The sequence below is a fragment of the Brachyhypopomus gauderio genome, chromosome 15 (genome assembly GCF_052324685.1).
Source record: "Brachyhypopomus gauderio isolate BG-103 chromosome 15, BGAUD_0.2, whole genome shotgun sequence".
Lineage (NCBI taxonomy): Eukaryota > Metazoa > Chordata > Actinopteri > Gymnotiformes > Hypopomidae > Brachyhypopomus > Brachyhypopomus gauderio.
Genome location: NC_135225.1, coordinates 18,247,983 through 18,261,698, shown reverse-complemented (window position 1 = coordinate 18,261,698; position 13,716 = coordinate 18,247,983). Strand labels below are relative to the sequence as shown.

The 13,716-nt window shown below is 46.0% G+C and overlaps 1 protein-coding gene across 2 annotated transcripts in view; it reads right to left on the bottom strand.

Moving 5' to 3' along the window:
• Window positions 1-13,716, bottom strand: part of nrg3a (neuregulin 3a) — a 257,130-nt gene that overhangs the window by 27,149 nt on the left and 216,265 nt on the right. For both annotated transcript variants that reach the window (XM_076974131.1, XM_076974132.1), the window contains exon 3: window positions 6,350-6,423. In XM_076974131.1, the coding sequence (XP_076830246.1) occupies window positions 6,350-6,423 (74 nt within the window). The remainder of the gene's footprint in view (window positions 1-6,349; window positions 6,424-13,716) is intronic.

Genomic DNA, 13,716 nt, shown 5'->3' with positions numbered 1-13,716 from the left:
GCACAGTTGTACTGAGATGCCTGCAGGAAACATTCACCTCACCTTTAAGAGCCCAATCTTGCATGTGTACTGGGATCCATTGCGTTCATTATTTAAGGAAAAATAATTATTTTAAAAGGATAGAAAGAAAGAAAATGCAGAAAATGAAACTAGAATGTCGTGATCCATAAAGCCAACGGCCGTATCTGGCTATGAGGTTGGAAGCTCTTCAGTGAAGGCAATGAGCAGATACATGTTCTCTTCTCTGGAACAGAGGAGACAGACACCAAACACGTGGACTCTACCTCAGAGTGTCAAAGGGTGTCAAAGGGTGCTGTCAGTCAGCATCCATCCCTGCAATCTTTACTACACACACACACACACACACACACACACACACACACACTCTGGAGTTTCCCATGGCTTGAATCCATATGTAAATCATCTCTCCACCATTCACCGGCACGTGTGGGTCTGAGAGGAGACTGTAGTCTGTAGACTGTACCCCTGAATATCATACCCCTGAATGCCATGTAGACACCATTACGTCTGCTTCACCTGTCATCTAGACGTCTGCCGTCCACCAGTTTTTATGGGGCATTGTTCTTCTTCTTCTCCTCTTTCTTCTCCTCTTTCTTCTCCTCTTCTTTTTCCTCCTTCTCTTCATCTCCTGCAGGGTTGGATGCCTCAGCTGATGCTTCATCATTGTTGCTATAGCTATGTAAATTCTTTCTTTTTTCTTTCTTTCTTTCCTTTGCTTGTCTGTTCTTTTGTTTGTTTGTTCATTCGTTTGTCCGTTTGTTCCTCCGTTTGTTCATTCTGCAGTCGTGTTACACCAGGCGGATGGAAGTCCACCAGCTGCCAAGCAGACTGTACATCTCAGCATCTCCACGTCTCACAGGAAGGATCGTGGGACTTCAGTTATTTTTTTTACCGGCCACTTTTCCTCAGATCGGCTCCGGAACCGCCAATAAGCCCCCGGGACAGAACCAGTGGGGGCACAGAGGAGGCGGAGAGTAGGTGGCCGCTCTCAGCATGGACAGCATGATTGACATGTCGCAAGACAGTGCAGAAAAGCATGGGCTGTGGGATATTTATTAAGGGAGCGTCTCCAAACACAGAGACAGAGCGTTGGGTGCAGCTGAGCAAATGTACTCTGGAGGGCGAACCGTAACGCTGCAGGTAGGTGCAGAAGCACTGTGACCAAATATGGGCAGGAGAAGATTCCAGCAAACAGCTGCACACATCTGGCCTAGAGGACACTGAGTATAATCAGAGCGACCATGGACGCTTCAGCCCAAACAGGCCAAACGGCTGGGGAAACCACTAGAAACTCGTTCTACTCTCCCTGACAGAACAAGAAACCAAATGTAACAAAAACACCTCACAAGCAGACCATATCAGACAATATCAGACCATACCGGACCATACCGGACCATACCGGACCATACCGGACCATACAAGACCATACCGGACCATACCGGACCATACCGGACCATACCAGACCATACTGGACCATATCAGACCATACCGGACCATACCAGACCATATCAGACAATATCAGACCATACCGGACCATACCAAACCATACTGGACCATATCAGACCATACCGGACCATACCGGACCATACCAGACCATACCAGACCATACTGGACCGCCGGTTCACCTCAGCGTGCAGATCTAGGAGAGCAGGAGAAAGAATCGCCTAGGAAGTTGCAGCTTCCAAAACAGGGACAGCCTCTTCTAGCCAGATCAACCCAGACAATCTCAACAAGGACACAATCTGAGGAGATGTGCACAAGTGCTAATGGTGCGACACCAATCAATTACGTGTGTTATATATGAGGATTATATTATAGGATTATATATTAGGATTATATATTAGGATTATATATTAGGATTGCAAAACAGGTGCAAACAGCTTGTTTTACTTGATTGTAACCTTTTGGACACTTGGGTGAATTGCCACCAGACGGAAGCTAAATGATGACACTTCATGAAAACAAATTTTTTGCACTTCTGCCCTTCACATTTCCCCCATAACACTCAGACATGGGGTTGAAACACCTCGAGCGCAGAACAAGGCACATTAATCTGTCACTCTTGCTGTGTATTTTCACAGAAGAAGAGAACACTCTTCAAAAGGCACGCGCATTCTCTGTGTTCAGTGCTCGACGGCAAGGTGACCTAAATCGCACAATTCATGCTTCACTCATTGGGGAGAAACCTGATGAGATCCACGTAAGTAACCCGTCTGCCATCTCTTCCACAGGCTCGCCGATACTCGCACGTGCTTACGAGGAGAAAGACACGTGGCCTTAGCCGCAGCGTCACAGCGACCGCCGTGGGTGTCCTGTGTCCCGCGTCCCCCACGTCCCTCCCACTCTGCTGTCCCGACGCAAATTGGCTCCAGCTAGCGTGGTCTGTTACACCGACAGCTGCCATCCCGCTATATTCACCCGGACGCTCAGTCATGGTGAAGGTGGCCAGCAGCACGTGTGAGACAGACAGATCTGTGCAGGTTGATCCACACACCCATCAATCCAGAAAGGGAGACGTGTGGGCCGACAGCAGTCAGGGACCATGGGCACGTGTGAACAAAGACAGCTAGATGTCTTATGACAAAAGATTCTTTAAGACATATACGTTCATTATGTTTTCACAATTATCATAAACCAAGAACCAAATATGACCTAAGGATCTAATAAAATAATAATATAAAACTAAGAAAACCTCTTTTTACTGTTTAAATGGTATATAGATTACACGTAGGCTGTTTCTATAATAAACAGATAGATAGACAGATAGATACCATTAAAACCACAAAATTACCAGTGAGACCTGAATCTATTAAAAAAGCGATTCTGTCAGCAAAGCCGGTCTTGGCTGGACGGGGCTGCAGGTGTCTCGGTGCGAGCGCCACGTTGCCTGAACCACCCACACTCCTCCTCTCTGGTGCCTCTTCAGTACCAGCATCCTCCCTCTTAACAGGCTTGTCGCCCACTTTCAGCCGCCTCGGCTAATGTGTGGTGACAAGGCACCACGAGACTCCGGGCGCTCGTAGAGAAGCCAAGCAGTAATCCGCAGGAAGGAGCCAGGGACACAAAGGCAGACGGTTGTTGTGTCAGTGCGACCTCTTTGTCCCGATCTCCCGGCGCTGGGCGGAGGTCGGCTTCTACCCAGAATGCTCGCTGATGTTTTGATCATCAAGGAACTGGCTGTGGTGGGAAAAGCCACTCCGGGTTTTGCTCTGCCTCTCCGGGGCCGGATATCAGCAACCCTACTGACGTGAAGCATGCTCGGTGCTGTAGACACATGGAGGCATGTGCACACACACACACACACACACTGCATGGGGGTGCTGGCATTGCACTGATAAATAAATTCAACCCTTCCATTTAAACTTAAGACTGCAGGCTCCCTTATGTAACATGTTTCACCAAAACTCTGTGGCTGTCCTGCACTACTTCATCTTGAAGAGATTTGAAAGCTGATTTTGTACATTTTTCTTTCAGTGTTTCAGTCCTGTGACCCTGACGTGCACACACCGCGTCGAGATATAAAACACAAAAGAGGAGAGATAAAAGGAAAGGCGGATGGGGAATATTGCTTCATCTTCTTTTCCTACACAAAGAATTTCTCCTCTATTCTGCTGAAAGACACCGTGTCCCTGCCCTAATTTTCTTCCTCATTGGAAGAGGACTCCAATTTAAATTCAGGTGGATAATATAACTGGGCAGTGTTTCTGGGCCTTTTATCAGGAGTAGATGGTGCAGGGGGTGTCTGCTAAGACTTTGATGTTAAAGTCGGTGTATGTCTTAGCAGCTCCCCGTCTTCAGAAGGAGAGAGAAGAGTGTTGGGTAACGTGACGTGTGACCTCGGGACCGGTGGACACAGGTGTAGGCGTCCATGCAGGTGTATAACTCCAAAAAGCCAAATGAGGGCAAAGCTACATACCAAATTCTGTTGCCACGCTCCACAGTTCTACATGAGACAAAGGGACAGGGACAAAGGGACAGGGACAAAGGGACAGGGAGTTGTGCTGTTCTCATCTCCAATTCTGAGCAGGAAATCGGCACATGTTTGGACTCCGTGATTCCAGCAGATGTTAGCGTGGACATTACTTAGCCCAAGGCTACTCCACAGGCCTTTCCCCACTGTCTGTTTTATTTATAACATGCAGAACATAAAACAGGAAGACACTTAAAAGTCTTGACTGAACCGAGTTTTGAACTCAAGTGTACCATATGGTGAATGCCTTTAATGTTAAATATAAAATGGCTAAATAAACCCACAGTAACTCACAAGCAATACAGACCACTACCGAGGGAAGAATGTGATACTCCAGAAAAGTCCACTTTGATGACATCCCAGTTGAACTGATTCTGCGGACTAAGTTTGCTCGTCATGTTTACAGACCTGCTGGGTTGACTCATTATAAACCAGAGAGACCAGAAGACCTACGCCCTCCCTGGACATGAGTCATGCAGTTGATGTATGATGTCATGATTGGTCTTTTCTAACCTCTCTCTAGAACCAGTCAGAACTTTAAATTCACATGAATTAATATATTTTCTATAGTAATGTATGTTCAATATGTCAATCTAAAGTCTTGTGGTTAAATTAGCTATAAATAGTGGAAACATATAACTGTCAATAAAATGTGGGAGATATTTATAAATGTGGGAGAAGCTATCTTTAAATCAAATAAGGTTTTAGTGGGTTTATTCCAAGTCATAAAAAGCCACCCTATAAATACCACAAGGGCAGAACCGCCACGTTGTGCTGGCGTGGAGAATGTGGTTCCTGGGTCCTGCTCCTCCCTATGACTGGTGCTGTGGCACAGGTCCACCTCACTGTGGGGGCTCCGGGGTCACTGGAGGTCAACTACATGGTCCTTGGCACTGTCAGCTCTTTGTATTTTGGTAGAAAACCCTCAAGGCTTGAACACTGCATGATTTTTTGTGCCTAATTTCATTTTTCTATGTTTTTGGCAATGTGTCATGAAAGATAAGCTATGTCTGCAGCAGTCATTAGCCACAGATAAGATTATAATATTTATCTAACTTTTAATGATAATATTATAATACTTTATTCATCGAAACATAACAAAAACAAACCAAACTTTGTGCGAAAATAAGTTTCATGTGCAGTAGAAGTCCTAACCTTGAGCAGCGAATTCAAGGGATTGTCTGTAATGGGTGTGGCCACTCAGGAAGTGTGATTGGTCAGCCCAGGGCCAAACCACAACTGATAGGTCATTACAGAATTTGAATTTGTTAGTAGAAACTGCAGCTCATTGTTTCTGTTAGGACAGGCAATGCTACAGCTAGATCACACTAGTGTATGGCTCATCCTGTCTTTCCCACCCCTGTCCCCACTGCCTGTCCCTACTGCCTGTCCCCACTGCCTGTCCCTACTGCCTGTCCCTGTGTGATGGAAAGACTTTATGTATCAATAGCTTGAAACCAACAGCTGGAGTTTTACAGCTTTATCAGTAACTCTGAGCAATGAAAATGTCATTTTGTGTAAGACATGATGTTCCCATGATGAAAAGTCGTAATCTAACTGGAAATTCAAAACGATGACATCACTGATGAATCAAAACATTATGATACAGTGCATCTCAGATGATTCAGAATATTACGATACAGTGCATCTCAGATGTTTTTGGTGAAGGAAGAAATATAGCAATGAGATGTGAGTCTCTGATGAATTTAATAGGAGCAAAACAATGAATATGTAATTATCCCACTGGTGCCAGTTAATTGTTCAGACCTCACAGAGGCAATTTTGCAGATGAGCTGAGTTGTTTACAGACACTAAGTGCCCTGTCAAACCACCACAACTTAGAACCGCTTTTATTAAAACAAATGAAATGTGCATCAGATGGTGGACTACGCACCACTGGTGCACATGAAGTGTTTTCTCAGTGAATATCAGACAAGATTTAAAACCTTAAAGCTCCTACTTTGACATAAAATCCAAGTTTACATCCAGCCGTCAGCTACGGATGCTAGTGTGGAAAATACGCTTTAGTGGTCAGTGGTGCTGTCAGACTGAAAGCTGTGGGTGTGTGTGTGTGTGTGTGTGTGTGTGTGTGTGTGTGTGTGTGAGTGTGTACTGCAGTTTAATGAAAGCTGTGTGTGTGTGTGTGTGTGTGTGTACTGCAGTTTAATGAAAACTAGTCATTTAATGGGCATTCTAGTTAATGTCTTTGAGTGGCTGTGTATTCGTCTACTTTAGTGTCAGACCAAATAAAACCGTTTAAAATGTGCGTTTGTGTGTGAGCGCATGTGTGTGTGTGTGTGTGTGTGTGTGTGTGTGTGTGTGTGTGTGTGTGTGTGTGCGCGTGTGTGTGACACTCACTTGGATCAGACAAAATGGAGTCTGTTTTGGGCAGGAACTGGTCACAGCGAATACCCTGAAAGCCTTCCTTACACCTGAAAACACAGAACCAGAACCATCATCAGAGAGTCCATAACACAGAACCAGTCATTAGAGTCCGTGTGCTACATGTGAGCTTTGTAAGCAACTGAATCATATACGGGCAAACAGACAGACAGACAGACAGACAGGATCTATGCTCTACCTATATAGAGTCAGTAGTCAATAACCAGAGAACAAGGTACATTTCCTGGGAGTGTGAAAGCTAATGATCCGCATTTACTGATGTGATGTGTTTGATGACCATGACAGTTTTAGCAGCATTTGGATCATGACTCCAATGAATGAAGCAGTTCAGAGATGACTGGGTTGTGTTCAGGAGGGTTCTGTTCAGGAGGGTTCTGTTTAGGAGGTTTATGTTCAGGAGGGTTATGTTCAGGAGGGTTATGTTCAGGAGGGTTGTGTTCAGGAGGGTTCTGTTTAGGAGGGTTATGTTTAGGAGGGTTCTGTTCAGGAGTGTTATGTTCAAGAGGGTTGTGTTCAGGAGGGTTCTGTTTAGGAGGGTTCTGTTCAGGAGTGTTATGTTCAGGAGGGTTGTGTTCAGGAGGGTTGTGTTCAGGAGGGTTGTGTTCAGGAGGGTTCTGTTTAGGAGGTTAAAGTTCAGGAGGGTTCTGTTCAGGAGGGTTGTGTTCAGGAGGGTTCTGTTTAGGAGGGTTATGTTCAGGAGGGTTCTGTTCAGGAGGGTTATGTTCAGGAGGGTTCTGTTCAGGAGGGTTCTGTTTTTGGAACACGTGTAATGCAGACGTGGTGGGAGTGTTCCTCTTAAGTCATGAGTCAGATGTATCCCCACACACACACACACGCACGCACGCACACACGCACACACGCACACACACTCAACATTGTGTAGATGCTGGCACGGCAGCAGACAGAGAGCATGAATGAATAATTCCATGTTCACAGTGTAAGTCTGACCACACAGTGAGGCTTCCTCAGCCGTAACCAAACCCTCGGATTAAACATTTTTGCTCTGATGTAGAACACACACGTCTCTAAGGCTCACGGTTTCTCCCATAGTCTCTCCTGCTCACATCACTTCCTGTGAGCCACAGCAGGATTAGTCCTCCTGTCTGAGGCTGGGTTAAAGAGACAGAAAACAGGAGTCCAGCAGAAGGAGACACCAACTCCTCATTGCCACACACACTGGACGTAAGGCCCGTGCTCACCGACACATTAACGCTTCCTAACGCCCGATCTTTAAACACACGCCGTTTCATTACAGCTGTCTGTGTGAACAACATTAGACCTGAAGCGCAAGACACATTTAGATCATGTGCACACACACAGATGTCCCCCTGTCTCCATCCCCCTGTCTTCGTCCCCCGTCTCTGCAGGTTTTACGGACATGTTCGTTATTAATGAGGACAGAACGTCTCGGGTCTGGCGGATATTGGACATTTTGCTGTTTAACCTCATAATGTACGGAGATGTTTCTAACGTGACTCCATCCTTTTGCAGATTACAGTGGAAATTGATTAACGGGAAATAGAAATGACTTCAGAGTGACTTTTAAAGTAATTTTTAGAAAGCCATTTCCTCATCATGAGAAGACAGAACCTGCAGAGACAAAACTACTGCAGGCTGAAGCAATTACTAGAGAAAATCCAGCACAGAAGAAAGTGATAAAATCATTTTTACTTTGATTTATTTATTCATACATGTTAGATTTTTCATGTTAGATTTTTACCGGGTTGGACCCCATTTTGCCTTCAGAACTGCCTTAATCCTTTGTAGCATAGATTCAACAAAGGTACTGGAAACATTCCACAGAGAGTCTAGTCCATATTCACATGATAGCATCACACAGTTGCTGCAGATTTGTCAGCTGCACATTCATGATGTGAATCTCCCGTTCCACCACATCCCAAAGGTGCTCTATTGGATTGAGATCTGGTGACTGTGGAGACCATTCGAGTACAGTGAACTAAGTGCCATGTTCAATAAACCAGTCTGAGATGATTCGTGCATTATGACATGGCGTGTTATCCTGCTGGAAGTAGCCATAAGAAGATGGGTACACTATGGTCATAAAGGGCTGGACATGGTCAGCAACAATACTCAGGTAGGCTGTGGCATTGACACAATGCTCAATTGTTACTAATGGGCCCAAAGTGTGCCAGGAAAATATCTCCCATACCATTCCACCACCACCACCACCACCTCTAGCCTGAACTGTTGATACAAGGCAGGATGGATCCATGTTTTCATGTTGTTGACACCAAATTCTGACCCTACCATCTGAATGTTGCAGCAGACATGTTTTTTCCAATCTTCTATTGTCCAACTTTGGTGAGCCTGTGTGAATTGTAGCCTCAGTTTCCTGTTCTTAGCTGACAGGAGTGGCACCCGGTGTGGTCTTCTGCTGCTGTAGCCCATCTGCCTCAAGGTTCGACGTGTTGTGCGTTCAGAGATGCTCTTCTGCATGCCTCGGTTGTGCCGACTGGTTATTTGAGTTACTGTTGTCTTTCTATCAGCTCAAACCAGTCTGGCCATTCTCCTCTGACCTCTGGCATCAACAAGGTATTTGCGTCCACAAAACTACTGCTCACTGGATATTTTCTCTTTTTCGGACCATTCTCTGTAAACTCTAGAGATGGTTGTGCATGAAAATCCCAGTAGATCAGCAGTTTCTGAAATACTCAGACCAGCCCGTCTGGCACCAACAACCATGTCACATTCAAAGTCACTTAAATCACCTTTCTTCCCCATTCTGATGCTCGGTTTGAATTGTAGTAGATCATCTTGACCACGTCTACATGTCTAAATGCATTGAGTTGCTGTCATGTGATTGGCTGAGTCAACATTTGCATTAATGAGCAGTTGGACAGGAGAACCTAATAAAGTGGCCGTGGTAGAGCATCCTCGTGTGTGTGTGTGTGTGTGTGTGTGTGTGTGTGTGTGTGTGTGTACATGAGAGACAGAGAATATGAGGTGTACATATATAATATGTGAATAGGCAGACTGGAGCCCAGGGTAGCACATCCATAGCAGTACGATTTGCACTGAAACAGCATCATTAAAGGCGGAGAGGTACCAACCAACTGGCCAATCATGATACAGGGTGAGTTGCTACGGCTACGGCATGCAGACCTCATGGGTGGCTGTGAGAAGGAAGGTGGATGGAGAGACGCAGGTGAGGTCCTCCTCCTCCTCCCCTCCCTCTGCAGACATTATGGCTCCTGCTCCTTATAGCTTCACTCTCCCTCCTGGTTGGGTTACGTGGATGTGACATTCAGCTCTGCAGGAAGCTTCTGCATGTATCACAGCACGAAGCACTGTACGCCTAGCTATGACATCTATCAATCTCTCTCTTCTCCTCCCACTCTATCTCTCTCCCCATCTCTATCTCTCTCTCGCTCTCTCTCTCTCTCTCTCTCTCTCTCTCTCTCTCTCTCTCTCTCCCCTCCCTCTCTCTGCTTTCAGCCCTATGTCTCTGGCTCTCTGAATATTTAGTGTTGCTTACACATATAACATATGTTAATATGTCATGAAAGGTTGTGGTGTCTTTTGTCTGAAAAGACTGAGTGCTGTATTAATATTTTTCAACTCGTTGTAACCATAGCATTGCCCCGGGGGTAAAACCCGCTCCACACACCTCTCACAGCATGTGGCCCTGGTCTTTCTTCATCTCTCTCTCTCTGTCACTTCCTTTGTCACTGTTGTAGCATAGCACACACACACACACACACACACACACACACACGCACACACACACACACACACACACACACACACACACACACACACACACACACACACACACACACACACACACACACACACACACACACACCCTGCTCAAGAACATTTATGGGCCTTAGAGAGCCCAGAGTGTGGAACTGGTAATCTTTCTCAAGGAGGCAGGCTGTATCGAGTGTTGTTTGGTTTTTAATTAATGCTAAAGTCATTAATTAGTAGGAACAAACAATCTCGGGCGCTTTGCAACACACTAAGTGAAGGCACGTAGGGAGAGCTTAACAGCTAACGATAAATATAGATCCAGCAGACATCCAGCTGTTAGGCGCTACGGAGATCACCAAAACGTCCGCGTGTGTTTAGACATGCGCGCCTAATGATCGGCCTTAATCTTATTTATTACTGTTAAGCAACTACGTGGATCCGCTTTACAGTGTGCACCGTCTTCACGCGCGGGAGAATCGACGTAATGACATCAGCAGAAGAGAGCAACACCGCACACATCCACCTCCTGCACCACGTTAACACACCAGCAACACACTGGGCCCTTCCCACCGCTACGCATCGCAAATCATTTCGCTTAGACTCTGCGCTGACATTTATTTTTAGCATTTCGCACCGAAGCGGCTTCACGAGTTCGACGACTGTAGGAGAAGAACGTAGTTCTCCACAACGGCATTTGAGAAAAGCAGTTACCCAGTTACTCCGGGAGGGTGGCCCACGTCCATGTGCCTTTTCGGGCAGGATTTTGTGGGGCGGGCTTGCGCGACCATGCCTGTACAGTCAAAGAGGCCACTGACTCCCGTGGAGAATGCGATGGCGTGAAAAAGGTGCTCTCCAAAGCCTCGGACAAAGCAGAGATTATCGTAACAATTCTGCGATTGTAACCACTCTTCATTTTGTCCACTTTCATACCTGTAGCCACATCATCCATTTATGCTCAGAGAAAAGGGGGAACGAATCGATTTCCAAAAAAAAAAAAAAAACCCATTCAAAGGTCTCATGTGCTGAGATGTTTCCTGGCCCCAGAAATTTCATTTGAGCTCATTGAAAAGTGGACGCGGCAGAGACCCGTTCTACTGACGACAGCAGATCCAAATGTCCACGTCGCTCCGTTGTGGAGATCAGTAATCCCGGCAGCTGGAAATAGCAACGTCTGTTATCGTTAGACACCATTCCACCATTCGTTAGCAGCTATCTGCTGTACTGGACCAGGATCCTTAGCCACAGAATAACTTTCTGGAAAGTATTTTCCCTGCAGTCTGCATGTGGTCCAGCCCAAGTTTCAGATACAGTTCTGAGAGTCCAATTGGATCCTGTCAGTGGGAACCAGACAGTGGTGCTTCACATGAACCGATTTTCACAGAGCGGGAGAATGAACACATTCTCTCTATTTGTGGATGTGAAGTCAATAAAACTGCCCGTTTCACACTGTCGCACTTCTTAAACTGTCAAACCCAGTGCTGTGTCCAGACCGTTTAAGTGTCAGAGCAGACTGCATTCCGCTGAATATTAGAAACGGTAGTGCACTCTCTAATTTAGACAACAGAGGTTCCTGTGGCACTAGGAGCAATAGGGACGTAGGTGAGCACCAAACTGGGCCAGTGAGTCCAGCAGATCCCAGTAACACCATCAGAGATCTCCGTCCAGTCGGGTAAAGAGGCGGCCAGAGCTGCGGAGGACGGGCTGGTCAGAACAGCGTCACCGTCGTACACCAACTCTTGGTAACAAGGTGATGTGGAACATTGGCGGTGACATGGGGATGATTGATGAAAGGTGTCCATAATGAGCAGTAATCGGTACTCTGGGAAAAAGGCCCACCGTGTGCGAGAGAGACGCGTCTCTGGACGCAATTCAATGGAACAAAAACGTTTAAAACGTTTCCATGTCATAACGGGGACACCGCGGGGAGGGGTGTGTGTGTGTGTGTGTGTGTGTTGGACGTGGGAACATTATAACGTAGGCACAAAGTCAACAGGAAAGACCTATATTTAAGTTTTGACTTGAACCGAGCAGAATTACACTCAACACATCACTACAAGTACTACGTTTCCCATAATGCATCCTTCTGCATAAGGCTGATACGGTTCTGTCCTCTACACCAGGGCCAGTAGACCTACACCACAAGCAAGTCAGGCACACACAAGACAGCGATAACGCGGCGATAGCACATAGCTCAAATAACCGACCAATGACACACATTAAAGCACCAAAGGAATTGATTATTTTAGGAAAAGTGTACACTGCTAACATGCTAAAAACAGGATTGTAAAATGAATTATATAGTCAGTGAACTGCTACTTTTGCAAGCTTCCTTTGAGTTACTGAATATGCAAAAACAAAATTGTCACGTTTTATGTCTCAAAGGAGTTATTTCAGATGTACGAGTGACAGTATTATTAAAATGAAATGTGAATTGTTACACATAGACTTCTCATGACAGAAATGAGAGTTAAGTCAGAAAATGAGGGAACAGGTAGAAGCAAAGAAAGAGAGGGGGGAGAGAAAGAGAGGGAGAGAAGTGGGTCTTTTTACACCTCACTGGCAAACAATGGCACTGGTCTGCCCTTAATTCTGTGTGTACCCTATTACAACATGTAATTTAGAAACGCCCCTGGTAGCAGGTGAGTTGTGTGCCAAGGCTGTGATTGGTGCTCACATGGGTGTGTGTGTTGACATCGCCTTGTGTCTGGATAGGTGTACAATGATTTAAAAGAGTCAGTGTGTAAAAAAGTAAATAAAGAGGTAAAGAACTTAGACTACACTCTTCACAGTGGTGTGGCGTGATGCTAGCAGTTCAAAATGCGGAGAGCCAGTTACAGATGACCTATAGTCTCTGGCACCTTGTGGCTCAGATGAAGTGGTGTAGTCCAGTCTCCTGTCCCTGACATAGACGCTGAGATACTCCCACCGCTGCAGAACCCTCAGGGCGTGCCAAGAGTCTGTGTCTTAATACTCGTGTCAAGAAGGGCTCGATTTAACAGGTCCAGGTATGATTCATGTACACGTATGTCTACTGGATTTAAATCGATCCTTCTCTCTCTCTCTCTCTCTCTCTCTCTCTCTCTCTTATTCATCACCTGTACTCTTGCCCTTTCAGCTAAGAAGACACCTTTAAGAATTCTCCCGCCATCTTGAGCGAACTTGGAAAGAAAAGATGGCGCGCCTCATTCAGCTCCACTAGCTCTGTTCCTTCAGGGCCTCGATGTTGGGAGGCTGAAAGCGGAGAAGTGTACGTTCTCCCTCTCTCTCCTCTTCTTCAGATGCTCCAGGTCTGTAAGGCCAGCGTGGCTCCAGTGATCATCCCCCCATGCTCCCTGCACCACCACCAGGAACAGCTAGTGCTAAATCTGCCTCTGCTTGTCCCTGCAGAAGTGGCCATGTAGAGGATCCGCTCCTGGAGATCTAGTGCCTGCATTGCTTTAGGGTTTTCTGTGCCTCAACATAAACTGCATAACATAAACAACTCTCAACGACTTTACTAGTAGCAGCACTGAGCTGGGAAGATGAGTGGAGAGAGGAGATGGAGGTTGGTGTATTGTTGGAGGTTGGTGTAGTGTTGGAAGGTGGTGTAGTGTTGGAGGGTGGGGTGG